This window comes from Nomascus leucogenys, chromosome 20 (assembly GCF_006542625.1).
Source record: "Nomascus leucogenys isolate Asia chromosome 20, Asia_NLE_v1, whole genome shotgun sequence".
In the NCBI taxonomy this organism is placed as follows: Eukaryota; Metazoa; Chordata; class Mammalia; order Primates; family Hylobatidae; genus Nomascus; species Nomascus leucogenys.
In genome coordinates, this window is record NC_044400.1 from 16,357,980 (window position 1) to 16,382,517 (window position 24,538).

Sequence of the window (24,538 nt, forward strand, 5' to 3'; positions counted from 1 at the left end):
CAAAGAAGTGTGGCATTGTGTTCTGAACTTTTCTGATAGCCTTATTAGATTCATTGCTTTCTTGCCCAAACCCCTTTTAAAGAAATGCACTGGAATTAACTTGAGGGATACAAGACATAAGAGTCTCATCTTGATTATCGAAGGGCTTACTACTGAAACAGAATATACAAAATATGTACTTTAGCCAACTCTGTGTATGGAAAATTGACTCACGTATGTCAGAGCTATTCATTGACTCTGGCACACAGGGCCTAGTTTTTAACAAAAATCAGCTCTCTTATTTTCTCCATGACAAGGGTTACCAACACAATGTGGACTCGCTATCCTATTGTTAATAATAATGTGAGGGAGAGGCATTGTTTGAACTGTTCCCAAATATGTTTTGAATTGTGTGCATATACACATGTATACAGATGAACATCCCTGGACAAACTATTTAAGTACAAAGTTACAACTGTGAAAGAATGGGAAAGTTGAGTTTGAACCTTTAATAAGCAGAGCATAGGGTTCTGAATTTTATATTTAAAATAAATGACTGTAAAAATCAACACAAATAATTTACTCTAAGTTTATTATTTAAATTTTTTTTTTTTTTTTTTAAGACGGCCTCACTCTGTCACCCAGGCTGGAGTAGAGTGGCACGGTTTCAGCTCACTGCAACCTTGATCTCCCTGGCTCAAGCAATTCTCCCACCTCAGCCTCTTGAGTAGCTGGGACTACAGGTGCATGCCACCACACCCAGCTAATTTTTGTATTTTTTTTGGTAGAGACAGGGTTTCACCATGTTGCCCAGGCTGGTCTCGAATTCGAGCTCAAGCGATCTGCTTGCCTTAGCCTTCCTCAAAGTGCTGGGATTACAGTCATGTGCCACTGCACCAGGCTAATTTAGACTAATTGTAATCTGAAAAACCTATCCGTGAAGAAAATCAAACAATGGAGACCCATCGGTGAGTTATACACAGGAAATCAAAGCAAATACTCCCCACCATCCAATTAACCCATGTTAAGGATTAGGGATACTCATAGTCTAATAAAATACATTTTTCTGGATTTAGAAACCTGGCATCCACCACCCCAAACTTCCAAATGTTTCATAAAAATATAAAGTCCGAAATGTACCTCCACATTCTCAATAGGAACAGTGTGTGGCAGCAGAAAAATTCCTAACTAAAAACCTGTCAGATAATTATTTGAGACCATAATCAACAATTCAGAACAACTCCAAGGCAATTATGTGGGAAAGTTAACTTCCTGACGTTAATGCACACAGATTTCTTGAATTAGCTCTTAAGTATTAAGAAATTCTTATGAAAGTAATCCTAAAATTTCTATAAAAGATTACAGTCCAAAACAAAACCCTGAATAAGAAACACAACATTTTTTAAAAGTGGAAAGAGAAAACTAGTAAAAGTAGAAAACACAAGTAGAATTATTTATAAATTAAATGGTCAAAGAGCTCTCTTTGAGATAATCTCTGCTTGGAACCACCTAAGATGACATGTAATGTCTGTTGGCCTCTCCCTAGTTTGATGAAATTATTTTTTATGTAAATACTATCCTTAACAGAAAGAAAATCATAAGGTCTCTTCATAGTACAAAAGGGGCTGTAACATCCCTTAATTAAAAATGACTTCACTCAAAATGTATATATTAAATGTGCAGTTTTTTTATATAAATGAATGAAATGAATGCACCTTTTGGAAGGTAAACATTTGTTCCTTTAATCACTTTAAATATTACTATGCTGAAGCAAAATAACAGACTAACAGACGTAAGTTATAACATTCATGGTAGCTGACTTTCAGAATGAGAGCAAAGTAGAGAATATCTTATCACTGTATTCTAATAAAGTAAGAGTTTATTCAAAAATTTCAATAGAAAACCTACATTATTTGCTACATACATCCAAACTTATAAGTGAAAAATAGCAGTTGCTATTTAAGATGACAACCTTTAGGCAGTACCTTAGAGGTACCAAAGGAAGATGAAATATCTGGTAGTATGTTAGAATAGTTAACTCCACATAAAGTTAAAAGTAACTCTGTATTAACCAGACTTTTTAAAACAAAACACTTATTACCTGTTGATGCTTAAAATAGTTAACTTTGTTTTACAATATTTTAAATGAAAACACAGAAGAAACCAATTTTCCAATTTTATCTACTTCCAATTCCCAATTTCCATTAATTAAATCTGTTTTATAGAAGGTATCTCAACTGTACACCCCTTGCCAGGCACCTTGGATGAAGGCATCTTGGGCCTCAAAAGCTCAAAGCAGAGTCAATATTCTTACATATAGTAAATTATTATTATTATTTTGAGATGGACTCTCGCTCCGTCACCTAGGCTGGGGTGTGGTGGCGTGATCTCGGTTCACTGCAACCTCCGCCTCCCGGGTTCAAGTTATTCTCCTGCCTCAGCCTCCCAAGTAGCTGGGATTACAGGTGTGCGCCACCATGCCCAGCTAATTTTTTTGTATTTTTAGTAGTGACAGGGTTTCACCATGTTGGTCAGGCTCGTCTCGAACTCCTGACCTTGTGACCCGCCCACCTCGGCCTCCCAAAGTGCTGGGATTACAGACATGAGCCACCGTGCCCAGCCCATATAGTAAATTATTAATACATACTTCAGTAAACAATGAATATGGCATTCACCAGATTAACATAAAATAAATTCTCACATTCTCTTTTCCCCTCCTCCCAAATCGTTATGGTCACTATGCTATAGGAAACAAGAGGTCAAAGACCATACCCATGTTTGTTTACTATGGTATTCCCTTTGTAAAGAAGAGATTTTTCAATAAATGGTTTGGGTAATGTGGGAAATTTTCTTATACTACAAACAACTGGGCCATGATACAAAAGTGGTCATCAGAATGTTCTTGTGGCTTACTGCCAAGGGCAACACAACAGACATGGTAGGAAATGCAATAACCCAAATTAATGACTTGTTGATAAGCATGATCTAGGAAAAGAAACATTAGGTGTAGAAAAGAGGCTAAAATGAAATATTTTATTATTTCAATCACAAATGCAATAGAATTTTAGCAGATTTTCTCTGATGCAATCAGGACACTGGCATGCTGTCATCACTGAGTGTACTGATTACAGGCATGGCAATTTTTTGTTGTTCTAAAAAGTGCTATTAGTAAAAATGACTGGGAAAAAATATGTTATTTCTCCCAATTTCTTAGATGATTACCACTTGACTATAAGTGGGGCCTAAATGCTTTTTTATAGCTGGAGGAATTGCTATCATTGTCTAACCTGGTGTCTGGTACATAATAGGGAAAAAAGACAGTTTTTGACTGAACGAAAGAATGAGAAAACCTTTAAAAACAGGTTTCTTGGCCAGCAGTGGTGGCTAACGCCTGTAATCCCAGCAGTTTGAGAGGCTAAGGCAGGCGGATCATGAGGTCAAGAGATCGAGACCATTCTGGCCAACAAGGTGGAACCCTGCCTCTACAAAAAATACAAAAATTAGCTGAGCATGGTGGCGCACGCCTGTGGTCCCAGCTACTTGGTAGGCTGAGGCAGAATTGCTTGAACCTGGGAGGTGGAAGCTGCAGTAAGCCGAGGTTGTGCCACTACACTCCAGCCTGGTGACAGAGCGAGACTCTGTCTTTAAAAAAAAACAAAAAACAAAAAAAAACAAAAAACCCCCACACCCCCCAACCAAAAAAACCAGGTTTCTTTACTTTAAAAAAGTGAAGCTAAAAAAGAAAACACAAAAGAAAAAAAAGTGAAGCTATAATTTTTGGCTTATAGCCTTCAAAGTCTTTAGCATATAGAATGATAGAATATTTTCTCCAAAAATAGAATTCTTTAATTGCAAAGCAAAATTAAAACATTATTGTTAAACATTTAAAAAAATTTTTTAACTTTTTTAAGACTCCATCTCAGTAAAATAAAATAAAATAAAATAAAATAAATTGTTTAAAAGTGTTAGCCCTTCATTCTGAGAAAACAGATAACTAGAAAACCTTACCAAAGAAATGAATACTACTAGAAATGCTATTACTTGGGACCATTTTTACGTGTCTTCAATTTGTTAACTCAATTTCCATTTATGCCTGGAATTAGAAGCCTTCTCAGTGGCTAGTTCTAAGTCATTATATATGCACAGCATTAAAAGCATTAACTTCCCCCGGGCCCACAAATCTTTTTTGTCAGTCAGGTTGAGTGACTGAGGAACCCCGAGGGCTGTTTTTGCCAATAGTTCGTCTGCAGTTTTATTCTATTCTATTTGTCTTTCCTCTAAGAGCTCTTAGGTTAAACTCAAAATTTAACTGTGAGAGTTCAAAACTCTCACAGCACTGGTAATTAGGAAAAGGGTGGAATGAGAAAGTAGAAAGCCAATAAAAATGCACTAGCCACATACAAATAAAAAGAATTATATTACATGATACAAGCCAAGTTAAGACTCACAGCAAGCTAATCCAACTGGCTCCAAAACCAGCTAGTAAGCATGTCACGAACGGTCAACTTACCCTTTTAGAATTTTGAGAAGTGAGTTTTGTATGAAAATAAACATAAATATATACTGAATATTTAGTATTTGTAGCCAGAGAAAAATTCCTGTTTACCTGCAAATCTATATTGTTCTCAATACAATGTTCATTCTTCTCTACCAAAATCTTCCCATAGTTTTCTGATTTGATAAGATTTTCAACTCTGGTTGTCTCTTTCACTTCTGCCTCCAAATCCTTCATTGTTGCAGTTTCATCTTTTACAGTAACAGTATCAGACATCCTCATTAGCAAAGGTTATTTTCGAATTCTACAGGGAGCTTGAAGCCTTAAGAAAAAAAAATTAATACAGTTTGAAACTTTTTTACATTCAGTTACTGCATGATACTGACCTACTGTCTGTTATGTTCCAGAAATAATGTTGAATATAGACAGGAACAAAATTCTTGATTTCAAGGAGTATATAATTTTGTGCTAGATACATTCAAATTAAAAAAAAAGATCACAATACAGTGAGAAAAGAGCTATAGAAAGTATGTGAGTCAGGCACACTGGTACCCAGCTGTAGTCCCAGCTACGTGGGAGTCAGGCAGGACGACTGCTTGAGTCCAGGAGGCTGAGGCCAACCTGGGCAACATGGCAAGACCCTATTGCTAATACATAAATAAGTACATTTAAAAAAAGAATATGGAGTGATTTTGATGCACATATACTTGTGGCAATTCTTAAGACACATTAAGGACTGAGCCAGATCAAGGTAGAAGGTATTGGCTGGAGAATAATATATGTGTATTTAGAAGACATTAGAAATCTTTTTCTCCAAAGGGATGCCTATAATAGCTTTTTCATCTGGATTCCTAAAATTCCAAATTTCTTAAATTACCCTGAAATATTTCCAAAAGGAAATAATTTAAAAATAAACAGTAACATTCTATTACAAAATACACTTATAAATCTGGATTAACAAATAATGTTCAGCAATATGAAGAAAGCATTGAAAACTCTCCTGAATTAGGTGATTCGATGCCAAGCAACACATATCATCCAGGCACTCTAGAATACGGAATCCACAGGAGATCAAGTACATAAGATTCCAATGTATTTTCACGTCATTAGTGAGTTTAAGAAAATCACTGGTTTCACACTGGATTAATGTATCAGAGATTAAGCTAAAGAAAGCACTCATTTTAAGCTGCAAAAAATGTAATAAAAACAGCAGAACTTGGCCAGCTGTGGTGGGTCACGACTGTAATCCCAGCACTTTGGGAGGCCAAGGTGGGCGGATTGCTTGAGCTCAGGAGTTCGTAACCAGCCTGGACAACCTGGCAAAACCCAGACTCTACTAAAAATACAAAAATTAGCCAGGCATGGTGGTGCACGCCTGTAATACAGCTACTCAGGAGGCTGAGGCACAAGAAGTGCTTGAAGCCGAAAGGCGTGTGTTCCAGTGAGCTGTGATCACGCCACTAGACTCCATCTTGGGTGACAGAGTGACGTTCTGTCACAAAACAAAACAAAACAAACCAATAATGGCAGAACTTGATATAAACAACTTATTCTGAAATGCATCTTAAAAAAAAAAAGAACAGATTGATATATAGAGGGATAGACAGACATAGGTTATAGCAAGTATGCTAAAATGTTACTGGTAAAATCAAGGGGTGGTTATAGGGGTGTTCACTGTAAAATTCTTTCAACTTTTCTATATTTCTAAAAATTTTCGTAATAAAATCTTGTGTGTGTGGGGGAGCCAGTGAAACTTATTTTCTCTATATCAATTTGAAAAATTCAAAAGTTCACTTCCTGAAAGAATGTTTTGCAATCTAAATGGATTTTAGGGCCAGGCGCAGTGGTTTACACCTGTAATCCCAGTGCAGTAGGAGGCTGAGGCAGGTGTATCACTTGAGGCCAAGAGTTTGAGACCAGCTTGGCCAACATGGTGAAACCCAATCTCTATTAAAAATACAAAAATTAGCTGGGCATGGTAGCACATGCCTGCACGCCTGTAGTCCCAGCTACTTGGGAGACTGAGGCAGGAAAATTGCTTGAACCTGGGAGGCAGAGGTTGCAGTGAGCCAAGATCGTGCCACTGCACTCCAGTCTGGGTGACTGAGTGAGACTCCATCTCAATAAATACATAAATAAATGGATTTTAGGAATTGATAAATACAGCTGAAAAGTTAAAAAAAAGCCAAAGAGAAGTAGATCCTAAAGTCACAGACAGACTGAACTGAATTAAAAAAAAAAAACCATGTCTTCCTTAATTATAACCCATACCAAAGTTAATTGGTTCATTCCGAAAACAAACAGCTGCAAAGTAGGGAGAGGGTGGTGAAGTTACTTAAGACACTGGCTTCTTGCTTTTTATAGGTAAGATTTTGCAAGAAAAGGAAATGTGTTTTTCTGAATGACAGGGAAGTATTACCTGATGCGTCCTTTGGATTTGGGATTGTGGTGTCCCACAAAAATAAAATAAAATAATCCAAGGTTCTTTTTCACAGTTGTCAGCCAGGATGTCAACTGTAGTGAACCATCTGTAATCTGGCAGGAGGAGTCCCATGTCCTTGTCACCACCGTAGATTCCTGGACTGGAATGGACTGTCTTGGATCAAATATATCATACCTTTCCGTGGCCTAAAATGAAAACAAAATAAACCATTTTAACAAAATGGCCAAGGGAAATGGAACACTCCACATGAAACTGAGAAATTAAAAATATTACGGTCAGTTGTTTTATTACATTATTTTCCTAAACAAAAGTCAGAACACTGAGTAACAATGAATTCTAACATATATTAGCTATGTGAACCTGAGTAAGTCCCTGAGGCCGAGAGGATTGATTAGTTAAAAGCAGAAGAGAGAAGAGGAAAGAAAATGATATGTACTGAGAAGCTACAATGCAGTCAGGGTTATAATTGAGATGGTATCTATAGATAAGGAGAGAGAAAAAAGATCACAATCAGAAACACTTTAACTCCAAGAACCATCATTTTTAGAGTTCTCTTCTAGAGCTGTGTAACTCTATGGACTTAAGACTGTAATTCTGAACAGTAATAACATTCTAGATTTTTAAAAATACAAGAGAAAAAATAAAACAAAAATAACAAGCCATTTAACATTTTTAATGAAACCCATATTGTCTGTTCTAAAAAAAAAAAAAAAAAGTTGGCTGGGTGCAGTGGCTCGTGCCTATAATCCCAGCACTTTGGGAAGCCAAGGCAAGAGGATCACTTGAAGCCAGGGGCTCAAGACTAGCATGGGCAACACAGTGAGACCCCATCTCTAAAAAAGTTAAAAAATTAGCTGGGTGTAGGGGTGTGCACTTGTAGTCCTAGTTACTTGCAAGGTTGAGGTGGGAAAATAGCTTTAGTTGGGGGTTACAGTTAGCTATGATCATGCTACTGCACTCCAATCTGGATGGCAGAGCAAAAAGAAAACAAAACAAAACAAAAAACCCCCAATACAAAATTTTCTCCATGTTATATTTTTGAAGTCAGTTTTATTTTATATTTATTTGGTATGAATGAATATAGCCTAGCAAGTAAACAACTCTAAAAAGATTATTTACCTCTTCCATTGTCCTTTGACAATTTTGCTGTCAATAAACAGAATAGTACAATTTGAAGGTGAAATAACTAAGCATACATATATGCATATAATGAGATCTAAGCACCAAGAGACCTAATACCAAGACAGCCAAGCATGCATTATAGAGTAACTCACATTTTATACTAACTCTTCAAAAACTATTTTGAAATACAATTACTTGGAACCCGATATATCCTTACATCACTTTTCACATTTTGATTTCACAATGTTTGTTTGACACAAGGATAATAGAAAAGGGGGTATCAAAAACAAACGTCAAAAAACTTTTAATTGATACCGTGTCATCTCAATCTGACCAAGATTCTCCAGCCACTACATCAAAATGATTGTTTTAAGTTCCACCAAAAACAAAACAAAAAAAATCCTTCAAGTATTTTTTCTCAATTTCAGCTTTTTATCTCATAAAATGGTAGACACAAGATGGCAGCATTCTCTAAGCAACCAAATTGTGTTCTTTGTAAAGTGACTTTACAATTTAATCATGAATCTCTTAATTTTGTAATTCCATAAAAGCAAGGTTTTTAAATCCATTTAAGAAATAAATAAGGTACTAGATAAGGCAATAGCTGTGGGAGACTGAGGAAGGGGCAAAACCGAAGAGGTGAACGAACACCTTAGAAGATCCTTTTAGGATCCCAAGCTTCCATGAAACCCCAAAGAACCTGAGAGACCACCTAGTCCAATATTGTAATTCAGCATTCAAGTTATTATTGCCTAGAAGTCAAATGACTTCTTCAAAGTCACACAACCAGAATGTGTGACCAAAACTTGCTAATATGCCACACCACTTGATAACAGACTAAATAAATGATTCAGAATGAAAATGACCGGTTATTGCCTGGGAAGGAGTCAATGGCATACAGAAATGGCAATAGAAAGGGAAGTGCACTAGCATTAGACAATAGTTTAAATCCCAGCTCTGCTAGTTACATTTTCGGTAAATAACTTAATCTCTCTGAGCTGCAGTTTTCTGATCTGCAAAGTGGAAAAAAGAATATCTAGCTTCTAGGTTTGTTGTGAGGACTGACTGATTTAAATGTAGAGGACGGACCACAGCCTCTCTCCCAGGGCAGGCCCTCCAAAAATGTTAGCTCTCTTCTCTGGTCAGAATCCCTTTAGATCAGCAGTTGGCTGAGCCTGAATTTGCTGTGTCCTGACCCCTACTACTACACAGCAGTAGATTGACAGGAGGCCTACCACTGTGTACAAGTGGCTTGGCATTTTTGTGTATGGCTCTCATTTGAAGGCTTCTAATTGAATATTAAAAATTCATATAAACTGTTGGGTGTAGTGGCTCAGGCCTGTAATCTCAGGACTTTGGGAGGTGGAGGCAGAAGGATCACTTGAGACCAGGAGTTCAAGACAAGACCAGGCAACATAGCAACAAACCCTATCTCTACAAAAAAAAAAAAAAAAAAAAATCATATGAACTTTGTATTCTTCTCCAAAATATTAAGGCACTTGTTTAATTTTTAATTTTTTTTTTTTTTTTTTTAGAGACAAGGTCTCACTCTGTCACCCAGGTTGGAGTTTAGTGGCACAATTCTGACTCACTGCAGCCTTGACCTTTGAGGCTCAAGCTATCCTTCCACTCCGGCCTCCTGAGTAACTGCGACTATAGGTGCACACCACTATGCCCAGCTAATTTTTAAATTGTTTTTGTAGAGACGGGGTCTTGCTATTTTGCACAGGCTGGTCTCAAATTCCTGCGCTCAAGTAATCCCCCATCCCAACCTCCCAAAGTGCTGGGATTACAGGTGTGAGCCACTCTGCCCAGCTAATGAACTTGTTTGATATAAAAATGTTTTCCCTCTCCAAATCTTCAAGTAAAAGGGATGTTTCAGCTTTTGGTACTCACTGGAAAAACAAAAACAAACCCCTTTTTGGTAAACCCATGAAGCCTACACTTCTCAGTTTGCCAAAGGTTGTGTGGGCACGTGGGTGTCAAGTATAGAAAGCTACAAGATAGATTGGCACATCATGTCTCTAATACGACGTTTAGAAGTCCATTAAATATACTGTCTTAATATAATAAATAGTTGTACAGTAAGTGAAAGATACTTGGGAACTCACAAAATTTAGGAAGACAACTTAGAGAAAAAAATGAACAAAATATAGGCATTCAAGTATATATCTCAGTTCCCAATATTACTGAAATTTAAAAACTGATTTTTTTATAATCTTTGTCAACCTAAGAGAGATGGATATATGAACTTAAAATTCATATTCAACTTCAAAAAAAAATTCTAATTGTCAACATGCTACTTATTAGGGACAAGTCAGAGATGTGCTTATATACAATTCCTGTGCTACCATACCAGAGAAACACCACGTGTATGTTTACATATGCACAAAAAGGATGGCACCTACCTGAAACCATAAATGAAAGGAAATTGCAGGTAAAATTAAAGGTCATAACCTTAAAACTATGAATGTACAAGGATATATAGGAAATGTTTTTATAATTTTTGGGTGGGAAAGTCTTCCCAAGTGTGACACCAAAATCTAGAAGCCATCAAAGGTAAATAGTTATAAAACTTAGAACAAAGTTTTAAAATTCCTATATAATAAAATAGAACATAAACAAAAGGCAGATGATACATATGAACTATTTCCAACATGAAAGGGTCAAAATGTTGAAAGTAAAGAAGGTCTTATAAATCAAGGGAAAGAAAAGGATGGGGGAATGATAGGAATAGGTAAGCTAAAAAAGAATACAAACAACTACCACGAAAACCAAATACTAATACATATATTTACCATGTGCCTGGCCCTATGGTAATATTTTTCATAATGAATTCATTTAAAACTCACACAACAGTTCTAAGAAGTATGTCCTATTATCACTCTGTCCTTCAACAGATTAGGAAACTAAGGCACATAGAAAAATCAAATAAAAAAAAAACTAAGGCACATTGTGTCCAATGTCACACAGCCAGTAAGTATGGAAACCAGGATTTGAACTGGACAGACTAGTGCTCCATTTCAGGCTCTTACCTGCAATACTGCATCATCATTTGTAGGTACCAAGAAGAGGGGCAATTTGTGTTTACGGAGCACTTTTATTTCAAGAGTAATTGTGACATGGTAACTCCTTTGTACTGCACTTAAGACAAAGTAAATTTATTCTTTTCGCATGAAGAGGAGCTATGTATTGTTTTTTTGTGTATAAGAAGATAGTACTATTAACTTTGTGTTAATGGTCACCAGGAGTAATCACTACCAAACTATCAGAACTGCCAGGAATTATATAACCGTTCTGTTTCTCTCAATCCTCCTATTGCTTGTGATGATGAGTACCTACTATGCAAACTTGGGTGGCGATAAGGATTCAGAGTTTGTGGCTAAGGAACAATGAGAAGGCAGTAGCTTACAAATGATAAATATGCACGGTTAAGTACTTTCCTCTATGAAACAAGGCAAGGCAGAATTACGATCAACACTTTCAAACGCAAACTAGTATATATGAAGTCTAAAGACAAGTAGTTTCTCCAGTGAAAATTTTAGTTAGAAGTATTAACAACAAAAATGCAATACTGATACTGACAATTCAAAATATCACTTTATTGTACTTGGGGTCTAAGTTTTGGTTTCATAACATAAAATACCTGAAAAGTTCAGTAGCCCCAACAATAAATACTCAAATTTCACACAAGGAAAGTCAATTTACCCTAGGTTAACAAAATATTTTAAAATCATTTAAGTTAATTTATATGTGGGAAAGAAATCTCGCGCCTATAGGTAAAAATATTCTTCACAAAAATATTTAGGGGAAAAAGAGTTACATTACTGATGTCATCTGAACAGAATTTGGCAAAGCCCAAAAAAAGGGTCATTGCTTCCTTATCACTATCTAGTTATCCAATCCCGTTTCAATAGATAAGATGTTATGTTTTTTCTCTTAGAGACAGAAATATAACCAAGCAGGCACATCTATAAAGAAAATCAAATGCACAAAAGCAACCCATATCAAGTTCTCCCTGAGGTTATAAATTGGCACAACCAAATTGGTCAAATGCCTCTAGAAAGAAAGGCAGAGAGCCTGTTTATGCTGTATTTAGAAATAGTGGAAATTCACATTTGCAGTCACTTTGTCAGTCACTTGAACAAGAATATAAGCACTGACATTTCAAAATGTTAAATGTGTATGTGATTTGTAAACAGTTACTGTCATCTAACAAAAATTTACCAAATAACCACAGAAGGCACTATAGCTTTAACGAATATCAGTTACATTTAAAAAGAGTAAAGAGATGAACTCCCTTGACCTAAAAGAGTTCGTTAAACCATGAAGAGGTTAATGATGACCCTTATCAACAAATATAAATAATAATTTTAGGAGGACATTATAAGCAAGAAGGAAAGATTTCTGGTAGTTGAAGAATGAGAGAGAATAATTTATTAGTGGAGTCTTGTAAGACTATATGAAACAAATTACTTTTAGGGAAAAAGTTATATGGAGAGGCAAGGTGTTACACGAATGTGCTGCATTCTGAGTAGAGAAATGGGGAAGACACTGGGCCTCTCATACACTGTGATCCACTTTAGAAAACAATTTGTGCTATCAAATTAATTTTAAATCCCACATATCCTATGACTCCACATTCCCACTTCTGGTGTAGATACACCCTAAGGAAACGCCTTATACAAAGGGACATATACAAAAATATTCACTGCATTGTTTTATTTAAAAGCAAAGAATGGGAAAGACCAAATGTTGTATTAATAGGAAAACTGTTCTTTTCTTTTTAAAGTAAAAACAACTGTGGCATATTCATGTTGCATGATACCATGAAACGATTAAAATGAAATGAACTAAAACTATAGGTACAAATGTAAGTCCAAAGAAGGATGTCAGAATGTTTAGCTAAAAAGCAGAATGAACTCTACCATATGATGTAACGTATATAAAAATTTAAAAACCACACAAGCATGGATGGGAAGAGTATATACTTATTTCATGTTAGTAATTACCTCTGGAGAGGGAAATGAAAGGGATTGGGTAAGACAGAGAAGGGACTTCAAATCACATCTGTATTATTTGATTTTAAAAAAAGATCTCCACAATATAACAAAGGTTAGCAACTGTTAATTCTGAGTGGTAAGTACTGAGTGTTGTAATGCTCCTTTTTTGTTGATGACATTTTTCATTAAAAATGTCCTGAAAATAAATGAGAATAACATTAAAAATGTGGATATATTTGAAATTAAGATTAGAAACTTAGTATTACGCTGGGCGCGGTGGCTCATACCTGTAATCCCAGGACTTTGGGAGGCTGAGGCGGGTGGATCACTTGAGGTCAGGAGTTTGAGACCAGCCTGGCCAACATGCTGAAACTCTGTCTCTATTAAAATACAAAAATTAGCTGGGCATGGTGGTGCGCACCTGTAATCCCAGCTACTCAGGAGGCTGAGGCAGGAGAATGGCGTGAACCCGGGAGGCGGAGCTTGCAGTGAGCCGAGATTGTGCCACTGCACTCCAGCCTGGGCGACAGAGCGAGACTCCGTCTCAAAAAAAAAAAAAAAAAAAAAAAAGAAAAAAGAAAAAGAAAAAAGAAGAAACTTAGTACTGATCCCAGGAGCAACAAGAAGTTTGAGTAATAGAGGAACACATTTTAAGAGAAGCCAGGGAGAATGATTTTAGCTACAATATAGATTAACCCTATTCTAGCAAACAAAATGTTGAAAGTTTTGATGGAAAGTGACTAGGGTTTAGACAAAGAATTAAAAGGTGAAAGCTGAAAAGAAGAAAAGATATTTCATTCATTCAATCTCCAGACTGGATACTATGTACAGAGCACTGTCCTAGGTAATAGGGATACACGAGTGAACCAAGCAGATAGGATCCTAGAACCTAAAATGCTTACATTCTAGTGCAGAGACAAAATATACAAGATAATAACTGATTGCAATATGTGCTGTGAAACCAGTAATATTAACAGCAAACCCTTAAAAAGTTACTTATTATTTACTAAGCACTATTCCCAATGCTTTAAGTATATTAATTCATCTAATCCCCATAAAAGCAGTATTATATAGTTTGCAGCTGAGGCAGAGGAAGATTAAGCAGCTTTTTCAAAGTAGCAAGACTAGTAAGGGGTAGAGTTAAGATCTGAATTCAGGTAGTGTTGGCTCCAGAGCCCTTGGTATCAGCCACTACCTGTACTCCATGTAAAAATGAATAGATTAGTATAACAGGAAGTAACTAACTGGGGGAAGCCAATTCAATACAGGAGTGGTCAGGAAAAAGGTAAGAGCTGTGAGAGTTGGAAGAGTTATGAGAGGACACACTGAAGGTGCAGGTAGTGCTTGCTACCACTAAATATAGGAAATATATCTGGGAGGAAAATGGATTTGATGGCAGAACGATGATTTCGGTTTTGCCTACAGTTAATTTTAAGGTGTCTTCAGCACATTCAGGTGGAGAAATCTAACAGAAAATTGGATATATAGACTTGGAGCTCAGCAAAGAAGTCAGCTAATGTTATTATTTGGTGGAGAATCACTATATAGATTGAAGTTTTGAGTTATCAATGTCAATGAAGTTGCCCACGAGCCTTCATTGAAAAAAGTGGGTGTGGGATAGAATCCCTAGGGAACACTGAACCCTTAAGAATTGAGGAGGAAAGTGGAAGATCACAAAGAGTATACACGATTTGGTAACAAAGTTAGCAGGAGATGCGAAGTTAGAGGAAGGTTGTCAGAATGAAAAAGTGTGTAGGCCGCAAAAGCCAGTAAGGAAAGATGGGGAGAGGCTAGAGGTTTAGGAGGGAAGAAAGGTAGTAAGAAGGAAAATCTGAAGAAGTGGGATGAAATGAGAAAATGTAATCAGAAGCACAAACTGGTGAATAAGCCTGAAATGTATACATTATCCGAAGATACTGAAGGGAATGTGGCAGGAAAAGGAGGGAATTCATATCTAATAAATTTCTTCTTTTTTACCCAGAACCTATTTGCTAGAAGAGAGGGAGCCGGGATGGCTGTAGGGCTTGTGGAGAATGGTGAGTGAGTCACTAAGGGGTGGTTCATTAAGGCCAACACCAACATTCAGGACTGCTTTGGCACAGTCCTTCTAAGGAGAAGTCTGTAAACTACAAGACTGGGGGCTTCTCTAATTCTTTGACTGAGGGCATTGTAAAGAGTGAGAGTGATGCAAATGAAGAAAGCTCAGATGCTACGTGGCTATAGAATAGGCTAAATGTTTTTTTCACAGCCATTTCCAGATCTGATTTTTATCACTGTATGGTATAGTAGCTTAAGAAACATAATTTAAAATGCCAAATCAAAACATAAAAAGCTGGAAATTAGGAATCCTAGAGTACTAAAAGAACTATACATATATCTTAATGTAGCAGCGATCCTAGTTTAAGTGAAAGCAAAAGCTAAAGGAAGTGTTTTCACTGGAGAACCAAAGCAGGGAAGATGTGGGAGACAAGCAGCTCCTGGTGCCCAGGTGACCAAGCCCACCACAGAAGCGGGTGAATGGCTTGCCTAACTTCTCTGAGGATGGCATGGTACATAGAAAATTCTAGAGAAGGCCAGGCGCACTGGCTCATGCCTGTAATCCCAGGACTTTGGGAGGCTGAGGCGGGCGGATCACTTGAGGTCAGAAGATTGAGACCAGCCTGGCCAACATGGCAAAACCTCATCTCTACTAAAAATATAAAAATTAGCTGGGTGTGGTGGTGCCTGCCTGTAATCCCACTATTTGGGAGGCTGACGCATGAGAATCGCTTGAACCCGGGAGGTGGAGACTGCAGTGAGCCGAGACTGTGCCACTGCACTCTAGCCTGGGTGACAGAGTCAGACTCTGTCTCAAAAAAATAAATAAAATAATAAAAAATAAGAAAATTCTAGACAATATGGTACCCTGAAGACTAAAGATGTTGGGAACACTAAGAGATACAACCTTTGGCAAGGACATGACCTAATTCGTGGCAAACACTAGCAAAATGGTAGTGGGCAGTGGGCCAGAGAAAGACAAAACTGGAAGATCATGAAAGGGCTGTTCTTGAGCTCATGAGGAGATCCTGGATAATCCTGGGGATAACTTGGTGAGATTCTAAAGGGGTTTAGATATTGGCAGATGTAGGTAAGAGACAATGCAAGAAAGTCAGGCCCATTAATGTACTCTAAACCTGAAGTTAATGACCTCCTAATCTAGTGCTAGTGAGGGTAAAATGTATTTTGCCTTAATTCTGAACCTACCATAGTCCAGGGTTATACTGAGAGCCCCCTATGTATGTGCTAAATGCAAGACTGAAATCAATAACTCAGGGTGTAATATGATCTGATTGGCATGAGGTAAAATCTCTTTTAAAGACTACACACAGGGCCAGGAGTGGTGGCTCGCGCCTGTAATCCCAGCACTTTGGGAGGCTGAGGTGGGTGGATAACTTGAGGTCAGGAGTTCGAGACTAGCCTGGTCAACATGGTGAAACCCTATCTCTACTAAAAATACAAAAATTAGCCAGGCGTAGTAGCAGGCGCCTGTAATCCCAACTATTTGGAAGGCTGAGGCAGGAGAATCGCTTCAATCCAGGAGACGGAGGCTGCAGTAAGCTGAGATGGAACCACTGCACCCCAGCCTAGGCGAAAGAGTGAGGCTCAATCTCAAAAAAAAAAAAAAAAAAAAAAAAGACTACACAGAGGTAGAGTATGGTGGCACATGCCTGTAGTTCCATCTACGACAAGAAAGGATCCCTTGGGCTCAGGAGTTTGAGGGTGCAGTACACTACGATAGCGCCACTGCATTCCAGTCTGGATGACACAGCAAGACCCTGCCTCTTAAAAAATAAAAATAATAATAAAAAACTACATGGAGGAAAAAAAAAAAAACCCAAACTGGTATTACCATCTAGTCATGCTTTGAGAAATAAACAGCAAAGAACATTCAAAAGGTTTGGATTCCTGGAAACTGAGCTATGGATAATAAGGATGTGAGAGGAGAGCTTAAGATAACAGGCATGTAAGAGAAAACATAGATTTTTTTTGTTTGTTTCCAAACTGGATTGTTTACAATTCATTTTTTAAAAAATAATTCATTCTTTCAAAAGTGATCCGCTTAGAGATGCTTTTAAGGTACAAAATCAGCGAAAGGGAACTGGTCAGAAGGAGAAAGATCACTTACTCCGTCTTGACCTCAGAGTTATATATGATTACCATAAAAGTAAATTACTTCCCAATATAGGGTACACCAAAGACATTATCAATAATTGGAAAATAAGATATTGTGTAATGGAAAATTTGGCTGACCTTTGTCCCTGGTAGGCAGCTTCTAAATTCTTGGAATTTCTGGACTGATGGAAATGTCTTTGTCATTCATGGTGGGTCCTGATAGTGTATGCTAATGAGGTTACTCATGGTGGATAGTTTATGTTAAGATGGTGATTCCAGATGGGGACTGGCTGGAAAGACTAAACACGTTCATTAGAAAGTTGGGGCTTTGAGGAATGTGATAAATAGTCTGACTTCCAAGGAAGGAAGTGAGGCTGGATATTGAATTCAATTGCATGGCCAATGATTCAATTAATCATGCCAATGTAATGAGATCCCAATAAAAACTCTGAACACTGAAGCTTGGGTGAGCCTCCCTGATTGTCTGCAAATTGCTCCGCAAATTAACAAACGCCAATGTCAGGAAAGACAATACATCTTGACCTCATGGGGAGAGAACAAAAGCTTTGCATTTGAGACTCACCCAGACCTTACTTACCCTGTGTGTCTTTCCTTTTGGCTAGTCCTGGTTTGTATTCTTTTGGTACAATAAAGCTCTAATGCTGAGTGTAATTGTGAGTTATTCTAGTCAATTAAACCTGAGGGAACCTCCAAATTTGTAGCCAGTTGATCAGAAGGGTGGCCTGGTGGCTGAAGTGAGGGCAGTCTTGTGTAGGACTTGTCTGGCCTAACTGCACATTAGTGTCAAAAGTCATCATGGGTGCATAATCTAGTCTCATCAAGTTATATTCTTCAATGTGTTTTGTGCTATGTTCATAGCATGATAATGTTGGTAGTTCATAAGGTGAACATCATTATGAGCATAATCTTGGTTTCTAAAATTTAGCCATTCAGAATGCCATCAATCAGTAGGCATTTGCTTTACACAGACTTTGGCAAGTAAGAAACCAGCAGTCTTATGGTATTTTAGCTAGACTTTGATGTGGTGTTTCCTTCATGCTTTCAAAATTCGATTTCACTTGATATATTTTTCTCTACACTACTAATATATAACTAAATGAATATATCTCTATGTACTTTTTACCCATGACCAACATTTCATTTTTATTATAGGGACACAATGAAAATCCTTTACAGGTCTTAAAGGTACAAAGCTTATCATCAAAGAATCTTAGCAAAATTCACGCTGGGCTCCTGGCACATTAACGCACCCAATGGTTCTTTGATGGCTTAAAACGTGAAACTTCACATTCTCTAGCAGTTGAATCGGTAGATCTAACATGACCCATTTCCTTCCTTCACCAAAAAATCTGTTTCCTTTATAGGATTTTAATTTAGGTTACAATTGGCAGACATTTGGTTTCATAACTACTAATGTGCCACCCTTTATTTCTTCAATTGCCAACTACATTTTTTTCTAACAAAGGATCACAGCCCTCTCTCAAGAAAGCACCTAAGGATTATGTTAGAAGGAAAAGGCTCGAAAATGTTTGATTTCTTCTTTCTGTCAAACAGCATTTTGTGGCCAGTAAAAATAGCTTAAAAACAGCTTGAGATAGAACAGGTGCTGTCTTTCAGCTGCCATCATCTACCTTCATACGCTATAAAAGGATGTGTACAACAAAGTGCAAACAATTTTACAGCTTGAAGGTGCTGCTGCTGGGCATGGGTGAACACTGCTAAAAAGCTCACAATCTCTCATAGTTCACACTATATACTATACATGTAGAGCTAGCAGATAAATTTCTCTTTAAAGTACCTGTCCAATTTAATTGGCTCAACTTCCTATGGCTTTGCACAAAACACAAAAATTCAATGGGTTTAATGCATTTCAGATTTGATTTTTTTTCTGGCTTTATTTCCTAGCTATGTCTACCACATCAAATTGTTTTAGTAGTTATTCATATTTAACACATGGGTTTCTTTACAATTGTCTCATTGGAGCTCAAGGGGGCATACAGTTTTCTATTTTTGTTGTCATTCATTTTCTACCTGTTAAGGAAAGCTGTGGTTTAGCCAGCACTCTGAAAGTACTGGAATAAAAAAATGTTCTGCTCTCTCTCTCTGGTGACCCCAAGCTGAAGTCTGACATCTGATGTGCCTAGTAATCAGTCACTGTATATTTTCAAACTACTTCAAAAAACTGTATGTGATCTCTGTTGATGTGTCTGCTATTGTGGAGGTACTACATAACTTTCTAAGCATTTGAAAATGAAAAGAGAGAAAATTTAAAATTAACAAAGCATATTGAGCAATGATTTATAAACATTATAAAGCCGTGACTCTTAATTATTTTTGGGCCATGAAAGGATCCCTCTTGAAAATCTTATTAAACCCAAGGATCCTCTCCTCAGAAATGTGGCAGTCACATGTGCTTACTCACACGTGTATGTTCACAGTTTACACATGCTTTTAGGGTTGCTTGGTTCTCCAGAAGCCTATACATGAATCCTAGCTAACAACCCCTTTTTTATATCTATGTATATTATAACAAAATGACATGCATATTTATGACAGATTTGCATCATATATATTATATAATGTAACAGATTTGCATAATATATATTATATAATGTGACAGATATATTATCCAAGTCACTTTATAACATACATATATAAAATATAAAATAAGGGTTAAGTAGGATTCATATATAGGCTTCTGGAGAACTAAGACCGTGGAAACATATATTTATTATATAAACTTGCTCTGTTCAAGTGAGAAGGTGGGGATGAGTAGAGCAGTGTTAACTGGGCTTCAGGCTTTTCTCTATTTCCTGATGTACTTTTGTGGTACTCTGGGGCTTAGAGGAACTCAGTTTGGAAAAAATAAATTATATTAACTGTATTAAAGATCTCAGTTATTAATCAGAAGGAGGGTTGGTCAGCTGCGGAAGTATGGCAAGATTTAGAGATGATGATTTTGTTGGTTCTGTTTCATTCCCATCTTTTGTCCCCTACAACCAGAGAGGGATCACAGAGCAGATATGAAAACTATACAAAGCAGGAGAGACATCAAAAGAATGCAGAAACAAGGAATGCTACATAATTTCAGAGGAAGAGCTGTATGTGAAAATGACATTTAACTCAGCTCTGAGATTTTCATCTTATACATCTTTCTTTGCTTCTTGAATACTTTATATATGTAACTTGTTACTCGTAAATCTAATTTTCTTTCCTGATAGCTCTATGCTAGTTAAGACAAAGCCATACTGCTATTAATATATACTATGCTTGCATCAAATGGTATTTTAATCTGCTTTACAAAATGAAATGAAAACAATATAATGACAGTTGCTAGGTTTGTGATTATGTAAACAGGTAAATGCTAAATGAGCGTCTGTTCTTCTATTTTAAATACTCAGATACAAAATACAAAATCTTGAGGAAAACATTAAAAAATACTCTGTACTATTTTCGCAACTTTCTATAAATCTATAATTATTTCAAAACAAGAGGTTAAAAACAAAAGAAGAAAATACTAGCATATATCTGCTGTTAACACATTTGAAAAATACAGATGGTATAAAAAAGTCAATACAAGTTTTAAATACAAGCTTACCCATAATCTGAAATATAACTATGAAGTGGGGTATTATCTTCTGTATCCTTAACAGGAAAACAATTTAAATTGCTTTCTATAAATCTTAAAAATTAATGGAAAAATCCTTTAAGAGAAAAATAATTCCCTTTAATAATGGCCTAACACGTATCTCTTTAGAAGACAAAAAATTTTTAAATAATGATTTCAATCCACTTATAAGACCTCAAGCATAAGTTTCTCAAAATTAAAAAACTGAGCAAACAGTAAATCATGTTTATTTAAAATATAGTATTTAATTTCTTTATCTAATGGTTTATTAATTCACCAAAAATTTTAAATTAAGTGCAGATCTGGCTCCAATGAAAACTGAAAACCTGTATGAGAATGAAAATTTGCAGAGTGAATGTGTGTGACTGAAGCTTAGACAGAAAAGAGAAAGATCTGGGAGTAGGGTGGGAAAGAGAGCAGAGTGCCAAGAGAGGGAAGGACGGAGGCAGAGAGACTGAAAGAGGTGTAGCCAGGGAGACACACAGATAGAGACAGAAAGGTAGGGAGAAAGAGAGGCACGGAGCAGCAAAAGGATTAGAGAGGGAGAATAAAGAAGGGAACATAGAGAAATAGACAAAGGAAGAGGGAATGATGGACGGAGACTAACAGATAGGGACAGGAAGAGACCAAGACACAATGGGAAAGCAAGAGACAGAGAATGGGAGATACTGAAACAGACAGGGAGAGAGAGTCAGAGGGGCAGAAAAGGAAAGACAGAAAGAGAAAGAAAGAGGAAGGAGGGAGGGAGAAAGATACAAGAGAGAGATTAGGATAGATTTAGTCAGAAAGGGAGAAACACCCTGAAACACCAGGTAGATGAACAGAAAGGGAGACAGACTGAGACAAAGTAGGAAAGACAAATGTAGAGGGAGAGGGGGAGAAAAATGGGTGGGGATAGGGAGAATGGAAGATGGAGGGAGAGATGAGATAAAACAAGAGGGAGAGACAAATATTCAGAAAGTCAAACAGAAAAAGAGAGGGAGGGCAACATAGAGACACACAGACAAACAGAAACCTAAAGGAAAAAGAAGAAATGAAAATGAGGAAAAGTATGAAAAAGAAAAGCAGAATGTGACAAAGGATGGATAAAAGCAGTTGTTAAGTAAGAACTGAGAGTATGTGTTGCTTATTTTAATTTTTTCTTTTATAGTTCTCAACATAAAACTTAAAATCTGAGACTTAAAAATAATGAAATTCTCTTGGCATTAGGGTGAAGCAATGCATCTGATAAAAGACCCTAATTTTAATAATAGCTATTAATATTTTCATGACCCTAATTACTTACACAGTTGGGAATCAGAAATAGACAAAAGAAAGAGCAATGACATTCAGCGTTGATAAAAGGCCATTTAGTGATTTTTCTTCCTATTTCCTCTAGAAAAGAGATGAATTATTTCTTAAGAACAAAATAATTGTTTCGTAAATGGGGGGGAAGGAATTCATATCATAACAATTCCAAATGCTGTTAAAATTTCAGCTAATTCCAGATAAAAAGCAAGCAAAACTCTCAAAAACCTTCTAAACAATTCAATTATACACTAATGGACATGTGTTAGTCATTCAGTATCACCTACATGATGAGATTTCAGTTTTGAGGAATCAAAATATCGAGGTAAATGTCAAAGTTTTCAGACTGTATAATTAGGAATAAGGTAGTCCTCAAAAATTACATAGTTTGATTAGCATTTGCTCTCTTTTGCAATGTGATATCTGATTATGTTAATCATAGCAATGACAGATCTAGGTTTTGCTGTTACAAGCACTTTAAAAATTATTCCACCTCTTCCCCCAAAATGGTAGAAAACCGTTACCATGAGTTTTGAAAGTTAAGATTCTTAGCTTCTTAATTTCCAAAAGTCTCATTCACATTGTACTTGTTCCACAAAATTTTTAAAATTGAACAAGCCATATAGTATGTCTATTTTAAGATGAACTTGAAAGAGAAGTCATTTTTCTAGCTGACAATTTGCTGTGCTATACACAAATACCAATTAGCACACAGGTAAACCATTCTATCAGTAAGTTACAAGAAATATCAAACATGTGAGGGGTGGGGAGAAGAAATTGGTGCTACAGCTGAGAAGTAAATTACTCTACTTTTCACTCCACCAACCTAAACAAATATATTTTTGCAAAAATAAACAAAAACAATTTTAAAATGCTCTCACTTTCAATATAGTAGAATTTTATCACACATCCTCTAACAAAAATTATGGTACTAAGTGAACATGAATACTTCTTCATGTATCAGATTACCTTCTATACAAATTTAGCAAATGAATTAAGAGTCACATACCTTCATTGTATTGGTATTTGCTTCATCATACAGACTTAAGAAGATGTTCTTTCCATAGTACCTGTAAACTGATGCTCTGCATTGCTCCTCTATAGAGCTCACTGCACACATCCAGCTGATTAGTCAGGCATTGGGAGTGCCTGCTAGAGCAGTCTAAAGCACTTGCCGAGGAGGACTCAGACAATAGAAAGTCAACAGCTGTATGTTGTGATGTCAGTAACACTCTAGCCAGTCACCACCCAGAATATCTGAAATGCATCAGAAGCTATATTGAGCTCTTCATTAGCAATTCAGAAGCAATGATGCAAAAGCCCATGAAACTGTGAATATGCAAAGACTGTCAGGATTTTTGAGATTTCTCGCTATTAAAATATTGTTGCACAATAATGCCTGATCCCAGGTCGAAGAAAAAAAGTTGAGACAACTATATTTTTCTATAATTCCTTAAAGAACAAGCCATAAATAATTTAGGTATGGTTAATATATCATTTTTAAATTACTCTCTTTGACACTTTTAATATTACTAACAAAAAGCCTTAAAAAAAAGGCAATTTGTCTATTACAGCTAACTTCCTGTGACAGTTTTGCATCTTCCAACTAACTTTACCTGTCACAAAGAAAGAAAATGAATTAACAGCACAATTCCTTATTTCTTAATCGGTTTTTGCTAAAATTAAAATAAGCTTGCTTATTCTGGCAAGAGCATTACTTCTTCATACCAACAGATGGAGATAGCAATAGAACTGCGATCCGAGGACAATTCTGCCTCGTGTCAGATGCTTGTTGGCTATATTAGCTCAAGTGGCGGACTTACAAGAAAAGGAATCAATCAAAACCAAATTTAAAAAACAATGTTTAATAATTATAAGGCAAACAAATAAGATAAAGAAAACAGAATACTAATTGTATCTATTGGGCAACACACTGAACCAGATTAGTATGTTTTCTGGATTCTAACTATTGTTTTCTGTGATAGCTGGGTACAGCATGTGCCTCTGTTTCCCATTTTGTTAAACAAAGATCATACTTTCCAAAAGCATACAGGAATGTTGTAAGGATCCATCAGACAATGCTCATACATTACCTGCACTATGTGAAGAAAGATCTGTACACCAACCAGAAATCCCACTTTTCTATGTCACTAAAATGTTAAGTCATGTAGAGTTTATACAACCTTACGGATTAACAAACCAGTAGTGCTCTTTATACCAACTTGACAAACACTAAAAGATACCAGCTTTATAGTATAATGTGAAAAAATATTAACACCTTTCCAAAAACAGACTCAGCCCTAGAAGTAGATTGTTAAAAATACATAGAAATCCACAAAATCTTCCTAAATCTTCAAACAACAAAGGTGATGAGGCAGCTAACAACACTGAGACTTATCTGAGAGGCT

General features: G+C 36.5%; 1 protein-coding gene across 19 annotated transcripts in view; it reads right to left on the reverse strand.

The window, feature by feature from the left end:
- R3HDM1 (R3H domain containing 1) overlaps positions 1–24,538 on the reverse strand; it is a 198,949-nt gene that overhangs the window by 118,642 nt on the left and 55,769 nt on the right. For 12 of the 19 annotated variants that reach the window (XM_030801265.1, XM_030801250.1, XM_030801255.1 and 9 more), the window contains exons 1-3: positions 23,140–23,396; positions 6,894–7,102; positions 4,586–4,796 (exon numbers count right to left, since the gene is read on the reverse strand). In XM_030801265.1, the coding sequence (XP_030657125.1) occupies positions 4,586–4,756 (171 nt within the window). In that variant the 5' untranslated portion in view covers positions 4,757–4,796; positions 6,894–7,102; positions 23,140–23,396. Of the gene's footprint in view, positions 1–4,585; positions 4,797–6,893; positions 7,103–23,139; positions 23,397–24,538 lie in introns of those variants that run through there. The other 7 variants (XM_003267601.4, XM_012502532.2, XM_030801256.1 and 4 more) reach the window with 2 other exon arrangements.